At 39.2% G+C, this 17,500-nt stretch overlaps 2 protein-coding genes across 2 annotated transcripts in view; both read left to right on the top strand.

Annotated features, from left to right (window-relative positions):
* Nucleotides 1-6,092, top strand: part of LOC137973647 (uncharacterized) — a 9,651-nt gene extending 3,559 nt beyond the window's left edge. The window contains exon 2 of the mRNA XM_068820496.1: nucleotides 1,824-6,092. Coding sequence (XP_068676597.1) covers nucleotides 2,081-3,013 — 933 coding nt within the window. The 5' untranslated portion in view covers nucleotides 1,824-2,080 and the 3' untranslated portion in view covers nucleotides 3,014-6,092. The remainder of the gene's footprint in view (nucleotides 1-1,823) is intronic.
* A 1,218-nt stretch (nucleotides 6,093-7,310) lies between these two features.
* Nucleotides 7,311-10,158, top strand: LOC137973756 (uncharacterized). The gene has a single exon (XM_068820639.1). The coding sequence runs from the start codon at nucleotides 7,719-7,721 to the stop codon at nucleotides 8,394-8,396; it is 678 nt and encodes a 225-aa protein (XP_068676740.1). The 5' UTR covers nucleotides 7,311-7,718; the 3' UTR covers nucleotides 8,397-10,158.
* Nucleotides 10,159-17,500: the final 7,342 nt, after the last annotated feature.

Raw genomic sequence — 17,500 nt, 5'->3', positions numbered from 1 at the left:
CAGGTAGTCGAAGTGAATTTTAAGACATTTCCAGGGGTCTTTTAGCAGTGCTGTGCCGTTTCCATGGCAACAGTTGTGGACAGCAACAACAGTTGTTTTCAGACTCTCATATTCAAAATCCACAATTTTGGTTCGAGTCTCTTCCTCTGGAAACCCACTGTTACCCGTGGAAGAGCCTTTCGAGTATCCTAAGAACAATTTTAGGTTTAAAGTTTGACATTCATCACAGCTGAAAAAAGCTAATTACGAACTCGCAATCATTACTTTCGGCGGAGAAAAGCCCTGGAAACGAGGTTGATTGAGACTATCAAACGTCATAAAATTATTATTAAAATATGCAACAAGTTAACAACATAAAGTTACAATAAAAGTTAAAAAAAGTGTACGTATTATTTTTAACAGAGGCTACCCCTGACAGTCACATCTGGCATTCCATTGATGATATGTCATTCTATTAACAAAGTCATTTCGTGCCCGGTTTGTTTGACAAACCCGTATTATTACGATTTCATTGTTATTTAAAATGAATGAATTATCTAATATTAGTTTCAATCGTAACTGATAAAGGGAAAAAATATATTTCTTCCAAGTCCGTTAAGAAGTTGGAAACTTTTTTGCCTTCCGGTTGGACAGCAGTGGAACTTGGTTTTTGTGTTCCCCTGCACTCCATGGGAATCACTTATACAGATGGTATAACCGATAGTCGAAATGCTTCATAGGGGCCAATATGTTACTACGAAAACCACCGATCTGTGGAATGGGCCGGAATTACTGAGTGACTGCCCCGCCCACTTCAGTTAAACATTTTGATGAAATTTCTTTCCCACGGTGTGAGCAGTAGCCAGCGCGGAGATTGGGGAGGAGGGCTGTGAAAGCTTCGCCGCTCATTTTGCGCCTCTCGCGCCAACAATACACCTTATTCCAAAATGGCCGCTGATTTATGCGGATACAAATTGGCCCTTGTTACCTCGTTCAAGATAAAATATTCTTTTGAATTTTAAGCTTAAGAACGTGGAGTCAAGGGCTAAATTGAATAAAAACAAAAGAATATTTAAAGGGCGGCCATTTTGGAATAAGGTGTATACCACCAGCTATGCACGCTAGATTGCGCATGCCCCGAACTTGGCCGTCAATCTGACAAAGCCGCCGCGGTTAGGAGAGCAATTCACATATACGTACGTGTGGCAGTGCAGTAACGTGACACAGTGCTTTATTTCACAACTGTATCTACGAGCTGCATTTCATTTTTCAGGAGATTCAAGTGTTACTAAGTTCGACAAGAAATGTGCGAATTCAAAACAAAGATCACAATAGTCAAACTCTCGAGGCTGACCACTGTTTCTGCAAAGTCAAAAATTTATTCTCCTAGACGAGGTTGTTTATCACCAGGTAATTCCATCGTTTTGGAAATAGAAGCTGTTTTGTTAGTCATTAGTTCTTGCCGATTTTGGGGCACATTTGTGGAAATTCAAGCACGCTTCCAACAGACTTGTTTATTTTCATAGTTTATGCACGCGCTGCGGGCCTATTTACCACCACGTTTGTTTGCAAGATGAACAAACAATGAAACTCTGTATGCTATGTAGCTTGTAAAACGGAAAGAAAAATGTGGTAGTGATAAGGACTCAAGAAGAAACACTGGCCTGATATTTTGGATTGACCCTTGAATCAAATGACTCTAACTCAAGCCTATGAATGAACAATGAGTTTATTCGCAACGCTGATAATCCAAATGATAATCGAAAAGCTAAATTAAGGTCATGGAATTCAAGCCAAAAGAAAACACATTATTATTGTTTTTTTTTTTTTGCGCGACCTAAAAGCTTCTAAGTGCTGAGAGTATTACGACTTGAAATTGAATGACAGAGAACGGGAATACAAAGATGAAAGACAATAGTGATTACAAATTGGAGGCCACAGCTATGAGCGTTGAAAAAAAGAATGCACTGAGAAACGAAAGACTTCAACAAAAGGCATCACAGGGATCATTAATATTCTTGTGAAAGATTACGGACGCAGTCATCAATAATTAAAAGCCGAGAAGATCCGGTGCCCATTGAAATATTCAACGAGTTTCGCTATGGAGAAAAATAAGTGTGGAAATGTACCTCAATGCAACCTGAAAAACTATCAGCTTTCAGCGAAAGGAGAACTACATCCGCAACTGAAAACTTCCGCAGGGACGGAGAACTCAGCCTTCGTAAAATCGAGACGAAATGAAACAATCTTTCATAAATGGACCCTGCCAGTAAAGAAAGTTGTTTTCGCTGACATTAAATCCATAAAAGACGCGCCATACAACAATGAAAAGGGAACCTTAGTACTATCGAAAGTGAAACAGAAAAAGGACGATGAATCATATAATAAAGACACGTTTCCTTCACAAACCGTAGCAGAGCAACCAAAGGTGATGCCGATAAATGAAGCTGAAATGAGCATGAGAAAAAAGTCAAAATCCTTCAGTTATCAAAGCCAGCTTCCGAACCTCTTTACGTTGATGTCGGAGCAGAAGTCTTCTTCTTTTCGCACATGCGCAAGGGACACATTTTCAGGAAAGGCAAATATTGAAGCAAGCCTTGAAATGGGTAGATCTCATACAAGGACAAATTCCAAAAAAGAATCAGTCACAACGAGAGCGCAAAGCACAAAAGGGTTACGACGATCTTCCTCCTTGCCGACAGCCTCGGACACTTTACGCAAATTTCCCATGTTGTTTAGTCGTTCGGATTTCGAAACGGTATATATCAGAAACCTTGAAGAAATGTGGAATAAAGGGAAGGCAAACACAAGACGACATTCGGTTCCTGAAGGGCTTGATCGGAGGTCTTTCGGGAAAGGAAAAACTCGGCCTTCATCAGCTGTTTCTGATCGAGTTGAGTTTGACTCAGTGATGTCGTCTGAAGCAAAAGCTTTTCGTAGAGCGATGTGTACAAGAACAAGGAGGATCTCGTTTTCGAGGCACACCAGGGATTCTTCTAAGACGCCAGTCATTGAGGAAACTGACGAGGCCTGACATTGTTAATCATTATTTTGTAAAATTAGTTGCTTATTTCTTTAGTTGCTTGGCGAAAGAACATTTTTCATTTGTGGTTAAAAGCTCGCACAAGATCCTCAGTGTTCCCAAGGTCCTTCTTCTTTCCTTCTTCCCAGCTTTACCCTCCGTGGAGGAGAGACCCTGAGATCTTGAATATTTTCAGCTAATAAAGAACAAAAGCCGAGGCTTCCTCATTTTTCTGCTCATTGAAGAGGTTCACCACATTCTCTTCGAGTTCCGTGATTGGTTTACTTGATTTTCGGACTGTTTTCGGGCAGTTTCGTGTACATTGCTTTTGATTTTACTAAATAAAGAAAACAAAGCAACTTCCGTGGATGCACAAAACTAGAAAGAAAAAATGCCACCAAGCTGGCGATTTTACAAGTCGCTGTGCGGCTCAAGACCCGTTCTGACTACTAGTTGGTATTCAATGCTTGGATCGTGGTAGTCCCTGACAACCTCTTCAGTGGCTGCACCTCGAACTCGGGTTCTTACGCCTCACCCTAAACAGGACCCTAACCCGAACCCTAACTCATATGACCAGCGAGACACAAGTCCCAGTAACCGCAACCTTTTGAGTTCTTAGACCTAATGAGTATAATTCAGAGCTAAAAAAATGGCATCGATCGTTTCAAATGGCAACGACCGTTCTGAGAAATGGCAACGACCGTTTCGAATGGCAACGACCGTTTGCGAAAGGGAAATAAGCCACGCCGTCTTCCTTGTATCCTCTTGAGTTTCAAAGTACGCTCTCAGACATTGCCTGACTGAACGCACTGATCACACTCGCATGAATATGGCGGGCGCTTTTCAAGTTGAGAGTTAAAGTGAACACTCCAAACCCATGTGCTTGACTAAGTGCAGGAAATTGCCCTTGCTTCATTGAGTCAAATATCGTCCCTCAGTGCTATCAGTTCTTGTAAAACATTGCCCTCGATGTCATTGTATGTAACTGCATTGGACTACCCAGCAATATACTTGTCTAATATGTGTCCCGCTTAAAAGGATTTCATGTATCGCTATTTTGGTTAGTCATTTTGTGACGCCTACACTAGGTAATGTAAATCAAGAAGTTTACATTTTACACTTCCATAATTCGGCATAATCTCAATCTAACCCTCTTATTCGCCCTTGTCACACGGCGGCCGGGAGACCAAAAAAGCTTTGTTTTACCACGCCAAGCCTCACCCCCATGGTTTCCACTGCGAGGCTTAGCGTGGTAAAACAAAGCTTTTTTGGTCTCTCGGGACAATATGGCCGCCGTATGACAAGGGCGAATGGACACGTCTTATCAAAAAATCGACGGTGAAGGAATATATCATCCGAAGCCAATATTTAGACTCCATCCCACGCTGAAGTTAACGGATTTACATGTATTTTCAAGAAAAGACTTCTCATAATTTCAAGAAATCCGACTATCTGAATTATGCATTTCTATGTAGAGTACTTTTAAAGTATAGGTCGTTTTTTATTGTTACGTATGATTTGGGATTTATAAAATTCGATTTTTACAAACTTTTTTTTTTCGACACGATCCAGTAAGGGATCAACGTTGTTGTAATCAGTGCTAGTCGTGCGCAGTCGTGGAAACTGACCGACATAAACCGCGTTGCACCAGCGCGATACAACACTGAAGTAAACTACGAGCAGTCCCTCTTTCGAGGAGAAGACAGGCACGAGAAAAAATGGCCGCTCGAAATCTGGATTTCGCTCGCTCCTCCTCGCATCCAGATTTCGCTCGGCTATTTTATCTCTCTATATCGTGCCTCTCCTCCTCACGCGCAAGATGGCTGCTCGTAGTCCAACACTGAAGGAGCGAAATTTACATAAATATGCCCTTTCAAACAAATGTTCAATACACAATCTTAAAATCGGTTCGCTTTTGAGAATAATTATAGCATATATACCAAGAGACGTTGCACGCAAACGCTGATCCGAGCTCGTCCGCAGTCCAGCTGCCTCGCAGTCATTACCGAAAGACTCGGGGTTCGTTTTCAAGTCAATTTGGTTCTCTCATGCGCAATAACATAACAAAACACCCACGGTTCTTTTTTTCTTAAAGTATTTTTGATAGCGGAAAAAAGTAAAAACATTGAGATGGTGTTCTTCAGAGAAAAAAGGCAGAAATTTGCGGGGAGGAGGACTTGAATAACTCCACCAAATTTTCCTCTTGTTCACCTTCGTGATTTCCTCGCCTGTTTCTGGTTTCTTTGTCTCGTTCAAAAACGGAAACTTTAAGTGTTTAGCACCCTACTTGCTATTAACAATAACGGTTCGCCAGTAGGTTGATAGTTATGCGATTGGGAATATTAGACTCTCTCGTTCATAGCACATTGTCACTTGATCCCCGTGAGTACCCGCATTCAATTTATTCTACTTTTATGTGCACGAAGTTTTAATTATTTCAGTGCAACAAGCAAATAGGTAGCGATATTGAAATGAACTGCTGTTGTAGATTTGACCGATGTCCTTTTTCAGGCAGTTTTGCTGAGCTAAAACTCTTAACCGGGCATTATCGTGACACCTATTTTTCGCCGTAGTTACAAAAACGAAAAAAAGAGTCTAGTATTTTTAAATAAGAAATTCAGTTCGATCGATTAATCATGAAAGAGCTACTTCTTAGCTCATAGAGGAAACGAAAGACATAAGTACTTTTTACATCGGCGATAATACCGTATCATTCACTGTTTTCTTTGTTAAATACAGCAAAGAAAAAAAAATGCAACACTGAAATTATCTTTCTTGTTAAAAAAAAGATGAAACACACAGAAAATGATTTAAAAGCCAAGTAATTGCCATTTCCCGAAAAAAAAATTCTAACTGAATACTTAAAGGTAGATATTGTTCTGGTTTTTTTGAAATTCTTAATTCAATTCTATGCAAAGAAGGTAATTGAATTTCAGTTTCAAGAAGTAACTTTAACGTAAACTTCTGGGAGGCTTAAAATCTTCGCAAAGAGATTTGATATGTTCCGTTTTTCTTTTCAACTGGCTCTTTGAATTTTGGAACGAAAACCATTACTTAATTTAAATTAAGAGGGTTGCTATTAAAATTCTATACAGACTGCGCGTGAACTGGTGATAAAGTTTCTAGTTAATAATGTATCAAAAAACCACCGATACTAAACAGTAAGGAAATAGTGGATATTTGAAAGGAAAAGAAAATAAGGGGGACATTGTTTTAATATTTAATAATACCATGCATTGAGAAATTTCAGGATGAAAATTAATGGAGGGCCTAAATGGGCCGGTCTGCAGCTTTTGGAGAAACATTCATTATTCCGAATTTAGTCTTTTCCACTCTTAAGCTGACCTTTCAGGGCTTCCATTTCTCATTTGTACAGACCGTTTCGGGAGGGAAACAAAAGGAGAAAAAGCTAAACAATACGCGTTGAATCGCAAAGAAGAAATATGTTTTGTAAAGTAGCTCTTTGAATGGAAGTGGGACATTAGCATACGGAACACCTGCCACCATGGTGTTTATTTCTTATATTGGCCACGCTATATAACCAACGATAACGCCTCGCTACCTGGTCCTTTTAGCTAAACTGATCATCCCAAGAACTAACAAGACCGCAAAACAGCATAATTTTTGGGAAAGATTGACCTCTGCGTGTTGACTGAGTATCACGGTCACAAAGTTGCAATGGCATAATAACTCACAAAATTTTAGTTTGGTAAGCCTGTCAATGATTGCAAATAAATTCAAAGCTAATGTCTGAAATTCGAAACGAATATCAAAGTGCGCATTAGCTTGGATGTTTACAGAAACTGCGTGCTTTTCATTGCCGTTTACAAGCCTTTTTTGGTAACGACGACAAGTTACGTTAATGTGCCTTAACCGCAACTTAATAAACGCTCAGTAGACAAGTTGACAAATTGTCAAAGAAATTAAGAACGCTGCATTCAAAAACAAAACATATCATGGCGTTTTGAGGTGAATTTGATGACTTCTTTACCGTAAACTAAAATCACTAATGAAGAGACTGCTGATAATTTTTAAAACTATTTTTAACATTCGTGCTTTCCTGTCATTCACCACGTGCGTTCGTTGTTTTGTCTCGCAAAATTAATGCATAATAACACTTAAGCTCGCCCTTAGAAACAATTACTGATGAAACCGGGCTGCTGTTTGACAGGGCGAATCCACTGGCCAATCAAGTTTCAGTAAAATGACCCCGTTGTTTTTCCGAAATGCTGACTTCTGAAAACACTGCGAGATTCACTCAAAACGCGTCCAAAGAAATATTGCGATTGGTTAATACTAATGATCATTTTCTATAGGACAATGAGACCACATGTGCGCTGCCTCTCCTTAAATCCATTTTCAATGCGCTTTTCAAATGCATTCAAAGTAGTGATGATAAAGCGACAAAAGCAGCATTTGAAAAGCTCTCGGCCGGCAGCTGGTACGGTGGACTGATCAGTGTATAATTGCCATTCCATGCACACACATTAAATTTGAACACTCGCGCTCTTTAGCAGCTACCAAGCCTTTGTTAGCTTCAAAGCCCGGTGTGCTTTATTCACAAAGTTAATCATCGCGATCGAAACAAGAGGAAACTGAATCCACCCTTTCGCTTTTGCTTCCTTGGTCACGCGGAAAGATCACTGAGGCTTATTTCTTTAATACAGTTTCTGATATACACGCGATAAATCGCACACTGAACCACGAGCTACGGACAATGGGAGACGAGATGCTGAGCGTGTTCTACAGCGGTGACATTTTTCCCAGCCATGGAAAGATCAGCACTCGGGGAGTAACGAGCCTGAAGGCTAGTTTTGATGAAAAGAGCGAATTTCGCCTCTTTAAGGACTACTTTGGCTTAATACGGCTTGTCCAAAATGTCGCAGATTTGGAAAGCGCGGAGCCCGGATTTGACAGCTTGTACGATTTTACCTACACCAAGAGATCCCGGGTAGACAGCATGGGATCAGATCATTCTCTAACAAGCTCAAGCTCTGGCGGCAACGCCGATATTGAACTCTGTATAGAAACGTCCAAGGTGCCTGCGCCGTCGCTTGCACCCGGAGCGCCAACACGAGTTTCGAAGCGAAACGTTGAAAACAGCAGTGAGGTGGCTAATCGCAACCGTAAGAATCGGGAAAGCAAAAAAAACCGGAACGCAAACGTTTGCGTGTTTTGCAGAAATAACGGAGAGAGCAAGAAGGTATATTCAAGTCATGTTTTGAAAGATGCTGAAGGCAACACAACATGTCCCATTCTACGGGCCTATACCTGTCCTCTCTGCAAGGCGTCCGGCGATGAATCTCATACAATCAAGTACTGTCCGAAGAACAAGGGTGCTTCAAAACAGCAACAACAAAACGCATCAGCAGCGACGGCAGTCGGCCAAGCTTGAACTCGGAACATTAAAATGTCACAACCGCACGTGGGTCAGGTTTTTTTTTTTCAAGTTGCGAAATATACTGAGAAACGCAAGCTACACACCTGCAGGATATAAGACGAGAGGGTTAATTTTTATCGTACAGCTACTCAAAAGGCCGATGCCCTGAGAAATCAAGCCTCTAAACTACATGGTAAAATTAACAGAGATATAAATATATAATACAAGGATATTAAACTTGTATTTAGATTGACAGTTTAAGTTTTTATAACGATGCAAACCTTAATATTTTGTGCTTATCTTCACACAAAAATGTAGATTTTTAGATATTTTCTAAGGTTAAATACCCTTTATAGCACTAAAATGCCGCAATAAGTCGCAATGGACGCGGCTGTAACGTTTGCCGTTTGGGCAAGCTCACTATATTGTCTGATTTATCCAAGCAAGAATTTTTGAGCTTTAACGGTCCCTGTTTAAGGGATGGTGGAATTTTAAAGAATTTGAAATGTCAGTAATTATTGTGTACCAAAATTTGCCTATATAACATTGGGTTAGTCAAAAATTTACAACTTATACAAAATTAATTTGTGTACAGGACTGCGGAGAATAACATGTTAACTTTTGGTGCTGAAATCATTTAATCGATGAATAATTTTACCCGCCATTGAAATTTCTAGTTTCTAAGACGGGGTAATCTGGCAGACTAAAATGGAAATATGTTCCTTTTGTTAACCTTAAAGGTTAGCAACAACAGAGATTAATTATAATTTAAGGCTGAACTGAGAAAAAACTAAATTAAAGTTGCAACCCTGGAATAACTAAATTTTAGAATGTCATCGTGTAAAAATTGACCGTCATAATGCAGACGGACGAGGCATAAGTTTCCCTCATTCGGAGCTTGCAACGCACGCGTATCCAACGTATTTTCCGAGGCAATAGAAAAATTCATTTCAAGGCTCTGTAAGTTTTGACTTAGCGATTAAAAAGAACTGGAATTGACAAAATTTATAGTCTCACAACATGAAAGAATACCTATCTATTATCATTCACGCATTAAAAAAATGAATTGTTTTCGAAAGAAAGCGTTGTTAACCGAAACCCCGCGCTGAAATTCACTTAATGGAAACAAACTAGCCGAGTGTTCTTTAAGTTTCGTTTAGAAAAGAAGACCTTTGAACAATTTTTTTAACGTTATGGCAAATACATTATTAACATATATATATATATATATTACGAACCGTCGATATGGGTGTTTGTATCAATAAAAAGGTCTGTTTTTTCAGTGGTGTGAAAAAGAGACACCGACTACGGTTTCACACAATAGAGAACTCGTACATTTCTTCTTGGGTCTCGTGGAACCATTTTCTTAGGGGTAAAGAATCTCAGTTATTGGTTTCGCTTTCTCCTAAAAAATCGATCCCGTTTTCCTAAACTTAAGATTTCTATTTCCGGGGAAGATCGTCGAATGTAAGTAACCACAGAGCATTGCTTTGTTTGATAAGGTTCACGGTTTTTTTTCCAGTGCATGTATTAGCCAGTTTCTACATTAGCTTTTGAAAATCTTAGATTAAGTCGTCATAAGTTTCTAGACTCATCGAATAATCACAGTTTAGTGTTGTTTAGCACATGTGAATTAAAATGAACGTGAGAGTAAAAAACCACAGGTTTCAGTTTGACCCTCGCGAATCGTTGAAATCGAAACAAAAAGACACGAGACTTGAGTTCGACACAATAGAATTCTTAACGTAAATAAAATGTGATATTTATTTGGCCTTTATGACGTGTTCTGTCTACTGTCAAGGAGAAACACTTCTAGACCAGTAGTCCACACCGGCTAGAGATTAAAAGCTTTGTTTTGTAGCCGATTCAGAAAGGGAATTTTTCTTAGCGTGTGAATATTAATCCGCTTTCATTTTCGTCTTTCTTGGCCTTTCTTACCGTTGGCTTTGCGCAAGGGGCAATGAATGAACAACACAGCTTGATTCCCGTGGAAAATGACAAAACGCACAAAAGGTACAATAAGCCAAATCGAACGGTGTTCCGCAGTTATGTTGCTATAACCCAAAGATGCGACTATCAGTGAAAACGAATAAAGAACATTTTAAACTTAACGTTTTATTCGAATGAGACGAAAAAAAGCCTAATAAATACGAAAAGTAATGAGGTGGACTTTAAGTTATAAATAAAGTTTGAAAGAGGTGAATACCTGTGTGTTTAAAAGTTATGCTACTATTTCTTGACCTCACTTGGGATTTTTCCACCACTGATTATTGAGTTTTTACTGGAGCCAAAAAATATATCGTGTTTGTGAATTTGAAAGGAAATGGTTTTATTTGCATTTTAGCAAGTCTGTGATGTTTGCGCAAACCTGAAAAGTAACTGTGAAAAAAACCGAATTGATTGCATGCTGAGACAATTGTTCTAAAGTGTTTACAAAAACAAGGCAAAAAACAGTAGCGATCGGCAGTGATAATGCAGTTATGTTACGGTGAATACTTTACTTGCACTCAGAATTTCACCAACAGTTAGTAACAAAACATCGGAAGGAAAAGGGAATAAATTGGACAAATAATATATGTATCTCATGTTTAGAATGCAAAAGGCGAGGTCTGTAGTCCTATTTGATGAAATGGATGAACTACATTAAGTCATAATTTTCTCTGTGTCGCCGGGGTATATTGTGCCCGGTCCGGAATACAAGTATACACGCCGTTTCTTCAGTCATGACTGATGAACTTAAGTACAACTTAAATAGACCAGTTATTGGGCTGTTTTGTTCAAATATTGTCTGCAAAACAATGCTTTCTTGTCAATCGCCGCGATCGTTCGATATTCAACGATCTGGGTGGGTTCGAATAGTCAGTGAGAACAAAAATGGTACGGACCTTTCCACCAAACTTGATACTGTCAAATCTTTGACAGTTGTCAGTTTCATCTCTCCAAATAATCGGAAGCAGTGAACAAAAGCCATCCTACTTTCTTTCATTTTTCGAGAAAAGTTCCGCAAGAAAAAGGTAATGAATTTCTTGTTGCTCTTATCTCAAATTCAAGCAGTTGCCAGTTGCAATTCAATTTCCTCGTTCAGTTTCGAAAATCACTTTAAAAAAAAAAAAGGCAGTGAATTTTGTTATATCGATTTGTTTTATCGAGTTCTGGCTGGAGAATCGGCATCAAACTTTTTATCTCTTTGTGTTAAGTGAAGAGAGAATCGATAAACTCGTACACAATTGATCGCCTGAAACAGGCATAACCGCACTCCCGAAACGTGCACGGAAAATCTACAGCTGTAATTTTTTAAGGTTTAGAGCTTAGAGATAACAGGAAAACAGCAGTTCTCTTAGCCGGAGGATGTAAATTAAAGACGTTTTTGTTTTCTCTTGGAAAAACACAACAAAGCACGAGACGCATACATGTAGGTCAAACAATAACTGATCGTCAACTGCAAAACAAGTTAAGGTATATCTTCATCGCAAAAAAATAAATTATTTCATCTATTTAAGAAGGTGAAAACATTTCTTGAGTTGTTTATTTTATCTTTTAAAAAATTTTCAAGCAACACCACTGATTGGGTTTGTAAACCGTCAAGGATATCATTTGTTAATCAAATGAAATTCGCTTGCAACAGATGTCTTAATTCTAAAATGTTTTCCAAGTAATTCGGAAGTGAATACAGATTAAAAATTCGTTTTCTTCAGAAACTACCAACCAAAGAAGACGCAGGGTACTGATATTCAGACTGTAACTAACACTTTTACACTTTAACACCGTTATTTCCTCCTTGTATTTTCCTTGGACAGTTCTGAATTTTCCGGATCAATATTTCAGGCATTAACTCCGACTGAGTAGTCCAGATAAGGTGTCGAAGTTTATCTCCTTAAGTTGAGCCGACGATGTCAACAAAAAGAAAAAAACAGGACTTTTGAGGCTGTCGCTCACCAAGTGAATTAGGTTTCGTATTTTTAGAAGGCGGGAAAAGGCAGAAGTCTTGTTATATTTTTTCAAAAACTCCTTCATTTACAACAGCAATTTTTGTTTCTTTCAATGTCCTGTCCGTAATTAAAGTGCAAAATGCAAATGCTAACTTATGATTCGATAAATCTGATATACTTCTAATATCAAGGCGTCAGTATGAAAACAGTATTTTTCTTCGTATACGATTAGAATTCTTGACGGCAACATTCAAACAAACAGAAAAGATGTGTATGATCAAAGCTTAAGATTCAATTAAGTTCCTCTCCAATCAAACAACATTCATCTTTGGTTCTTGAGAGGTATTGCAAATACATTTTCACGTTCTAAGCTTTGCTGGGCTCATTTTGGACACTTTAAAAGGGAAGTAAACAAAGAGAACAAGTCAAAATTCATCATTTTGGAGACATTATAATCTCCTTTTAATCAGCCAGCTTGCCTTAACTAACTTGTTTTTGTGTGTTGTTGTTGTTGTTGTTTGTTTATTATTTTTTTTTTTCGATTAGTTATTGACGGGAAGTGAATCTAGGTGCAAACAGAAGAAAATTTATTCTATAAATGATTTGCAAGATGCGGTTAATCTACACGCGATCATAGCTGGATAGTAATCTGTCGGCGGCTTTTGTCTTCGGGCAAAAGCCTATAACAGATCGAATTTGCCTTCAGCCGAATCGTAGCTAGTCAGGGAAACACATTTGTGGATGAATAAAGAAACAGGAGGTCGGAGTTCGTTGGTACTCACGATGGCTGCAAAATTTAGCGATACTGTAGGGTTTCTTTGTACTGTGCGCCTGTCAGCGGTGGGATCCACCAACAGTTAGTAAGGTCAGCAAACTCAACACCTAAATCGGTTGCAAGGGCTTTTATGATCAAACGAAGCAATACAAGATGGCCGATCTAAAACCAGGCCCCGAGCACGATGGACGCGCACATAACAGCACGCGCGTTTTTGAGACGCGGACAGCAACCGGAAATGAGCTGAATTTTCCTTCATGACTGTTCGGGAGGTTGGATGCCCGGAACAGAAGGGTCGAGGCCGTACTAATTCTGTGTTTATATCATGGTGAGAAGAGAAATCCAAGTATCGATCTGTGTGTGTTGGCTTCCGGTAGGGCACATCAATAACGGACAACACCATTTCTTCTGGAAACCAGAGGTGTGTCTAGGAAGGCAATTTGACTAAGACATTGTTTTCAAGTTCAAAGGGGGGGGTGGGTGAAATCACCAATTATCGTTTAAGGGCCGGCATTATAGAATTTCAAAAAAAATTAAATTTTTAAAAAAAAAAAAAAAAATTAAAAAAAAAAAAAAAAATAAAAAAATATAGCTAATTGGCTATCTTGCGTCGTCTGTTTATGTTCTGCCATCCTTTAGCAAGAAGGTCTCCACCCCTCGACCTACAGCTGCCTCCACCAGAAGAACTGATTTCTGCTGTTTTTCAAATGGTTGTGAGGGAGCTCTCGAAACGTCAGATTTACCGTATCAGGGTTATGCATGGGCCATCCCGTTACCTATCAGTGGTTCTTGCTGAACCCGATACATCTTAGCAAGATTACTCCGTAACCAGGGAAATCCTGAGTCGTCAACAAACGCGTTCAAAACTCTTCAACAACAATTCCCGTCCCACAAAGTAGCCGACAACTCTTCAGGATCTCCAATGTGATGTTGTTTATAAAATCCCATGTAAAGACTGTTCTTAAAACTACATAGAGAAGCGGAACCTCCGGAAGGTGTTTTTCCAAAAACCCGTAAAAAGGAAACATCAACCGGGGGGGGAATAATAACGAAAATTGAAAAACTACACCAAAGGGTTCAAATGTTGCTAAGCCTCATTCATTGGCTAAATTAATGCACTCCATTGACTTTGATAATGCTTGCGGGGCCTATTTGACAAAGGGCAATTAGCCCATGTGCGTTCACGTTAAAAAGTCATCTTAGAATCCTTGGCACAGTTCCAGTCTAGAAACAGTTGACGCGGATAATAACTCAAAACGTCGTTGCCTATAGCCAATAACTGCTATTTTACTGGCAATTAGACTTCATCTACATTTTATTTCTTAGCTTTTTTCACAAACATTTTTTATTTTTGTATTCTAAATTTTTTAAAAGAAAATTTCGCACGTAAGAATAGGTGCGGCTCCATTTCGTATATATTATATCCATCCGGCGGCTAACTTTTTCTCATTCGTTAAAGGCCATATAGACTGATAGCCAAAAGCTTATATTTTTAATGCCTTTTTTATAACCAGAGAACGTTTTTTACGGTGTGCAAGATTATTATTATTATGTTATTATTATTATTATTGATTCAACTATTTTTTAGTAGTAGTATTTAGACAGGATTTAATAATGTTCTAAATCAATGTTTAATATTAATTCATAACCATTGACAATTTCTCCTCAAATTATGTACCCAACAGTGTAGAGAAGAGTAATACATCCCTTAAAAGCAATCGGCTTCAGGGGCTGACGGGTTCCTGAAAAGGTGTATATAACCTCTATTCCAGGGATAGAATTTTAAACAAAAAAAGCTGAGAAGTATCACAATAGGCTGAGGCAAAGAGATTGAAACCCAGATCGATGGCTTCATCCTGCAGTTTCCGATATCCACTAGACTACGGGGGGGGGGGGGAGGGATCAAACAGAGTACAAACCTACCGGAGGATGAATTTTTTAGAGTATTTGAAATAGTAGTACGCGCCAGCAAGAACAAGTGAAAGGGGTTTTTAAGACCTAAATACTGATAGATCTGTGGGGCATGAGTCTTGGAAACAGCTATTTCCTGTTAAACTAGGCAGCTGTTTAATTCTGCCTGTTTGTCCTTCCCCTTTTTTAGAGGGCGGTCGGTAAAGGGCTTGTCAATATTAACATGGGACATTTAGTCGTGTAATTGTTAACGAAATGTCGCAATGGTTCAGTTGTGGGGATGGAAATTATGTGATTGACCCGTTTGGTATACAAAACAAACAGCAAAATGTCGCCTGAGCGTTTTGCATATAGAATAGCGGGTCCAAATTCCAAATAGAGCGTTTTCGATATTGTTCTGTTCGTAGCTCACAATGGCGCGCCATTATCGGCATGCAGGCCAAGGATAGCCTTGTAAGATACCTGACAAATGTTTTCAGGGGCGGCACCCAAGACGTCCAATTTTCGGAAAATATCTGTTCGGAAGACGATTTGAGATCTAGAATTTTCCGGGGATTTAGGTTATTTGTTCTAAAATTTTCTTCGCTTGGAACTGTGCCGGTGTCCAAGAAGTTTTTGAACATCTAAAAAACTGGTATTAATTGCCCATTTTAACGGATTTTTACTCGTAAAAAGGTCAACCTAGAACTTTCGAGCAGGGGCCTTTTTTCTGGGGTGCTGAAATATATTTTGCGCGAAAAAGGTAAAGTTTTGATATATGTATATCTTTCGGGATCACGCTGGATTTTTCAGCTAGGAAATCACGAACAGTAACACGATGAACAATTTTTAAGGGATAAAAATATGCACTATATCTACCCGTTTAATATCTAAAATAGGTGTTTAATTACAAAGGCTTAGGTTTAAGTGGTTTAGAATCTAATATTTCTGGCGTTGTGTGTCCCTGATTGTTTTCGGTATTCAAGTTGGCACATGAATTTCATCGGATCATGATTACAATAAAACAAAACAAACGCTATGAACATTATTTATTAACAGACGCGGTTTAAACGGGGTTTTCGATATGCGTCCGTCTTTCAGACTTGCATGGTTATTTTCCCAGCTCCTTGCAGCCCGGAGCAAACAAATATAAGATATATTTCAGCCATGTAAGTGGCATTTGTTGCGCTTTCATTCACATCTTTAAAGCCAAAGGCAATGTAATAATGAAACGGTTATGCAGTCCGTTATTTTACCGTGTTTAAATAAATGTTAAGCGAGATGAAAAACTGTTAAAAACCAGACAAATACATGCCAGTTTGCAGTTGCTGCGAACACGTTCTGCCGTAACGCATGGACGAATCAGGGGGTGTTTGTTAAATCGTTAAGGCTGTAAAGGAACACTGGAATAAGATTTACATTCGGCGTTCGCCTATTTCACATGAGAAGTTAGGCTTTTAAAAAATCAGGAAGCGATCGACCATATCGGTTGTTTAGGGTGCTTTCTTGAGCAAGGGCTATTTAATACTTAAGAACAGATCAAGGAACCTCCCTTAACTTCGCGCGATTGTTGTCATATATGGCGCGTAGGCGCTGCTGAGAAAGAAATTTGTACAAAAATGGCTGAAATATCATTCCCTCGATCTAAAAAAAGTGAAAATTTTTTTGGGTCGTAAACCAAGGCTTAAGAGTGCTATTGACTATTAGCCTACTGGATTATGGAAAAAAACAACGTTAAGGCTCTAAGCTCCTCGTATTCATAGAAAATTTGACTCGCAGATAACATCTATTATCAATTGCTACTAGGGACACGGAAATTCAAGTCGGCAGTTTTGGCTTCCCATTTGGTTGATCATTTTCTAGGATACGCTGCCTCACATCAAGGCATGAAGTGACGTGGCTGAGTTCTTATCCTTCTGTCAGAAGATCTGTCAGTTAGTTTATGTGGACTCTGGGGCGTCCGTTCAGTCAAAGTTGTTTATTCCTTATAAACTCCAAAATAGCATCGGGGCCAACCGCGGCAAAAAAAAAAATATCACCTTTCCGGTAACGTGTGTCTGTGCGTCAAAGTTGTCCAGCAGCTTTGATCCCAACAAAAACTACTGACATTGCTACGCGCATCCCTTGACGCCATGCTCAAAAGACCCCAATATGTACCAAGACAAATAAGTTTAGTTCATCGTGTCGTATAGTTTAACCATTTCACTCGTTGCTTGGGGGGGGGATATCTTCGCAGACGTTGTGTAGTTCAATGCTCGGCATTTAACAGAATCGTAAGTATTGATTCCGTGCTACAACTCTCTTCAACAGCTTGGTCCATGAGGTTCTTAACAATATGCGGACGAAATTTCGCGGTCGGATTGCGGCGTCTCATTCGGGAAGTCGGCAAAAGCTCGCTTCTGGGCGCAACATCGTTTCGCGTAGTCTGCGTGTCCTAATCTTGGAGATATGGGCTAGCTCGATAGACCTTTCAGATTCTGAGTAGAGTAATAGTAAACGGGTTTGTAGTACTGGACGGTTTCCTG

The sequence above is a fragment of the Montipora foliosa genome, chromosome 10, assembly GCF_036669935.1.
Source record: "Montipora foliosa isolate CH-2021 chromosome 10, ASM3666993v2, whole genome shotgun sequence".
Classification (NCBI taxonomy): Eukaryota; Metazoa; Cnidaria; class Anthozoa; order Scleractinia; family Acroporidae; genus Montipora; species Montipora foliosa.
Note: the sequence above shows the minus strand (reverse complement) of the source record. Positions and strands in the feature narration are given on the sequence as shown.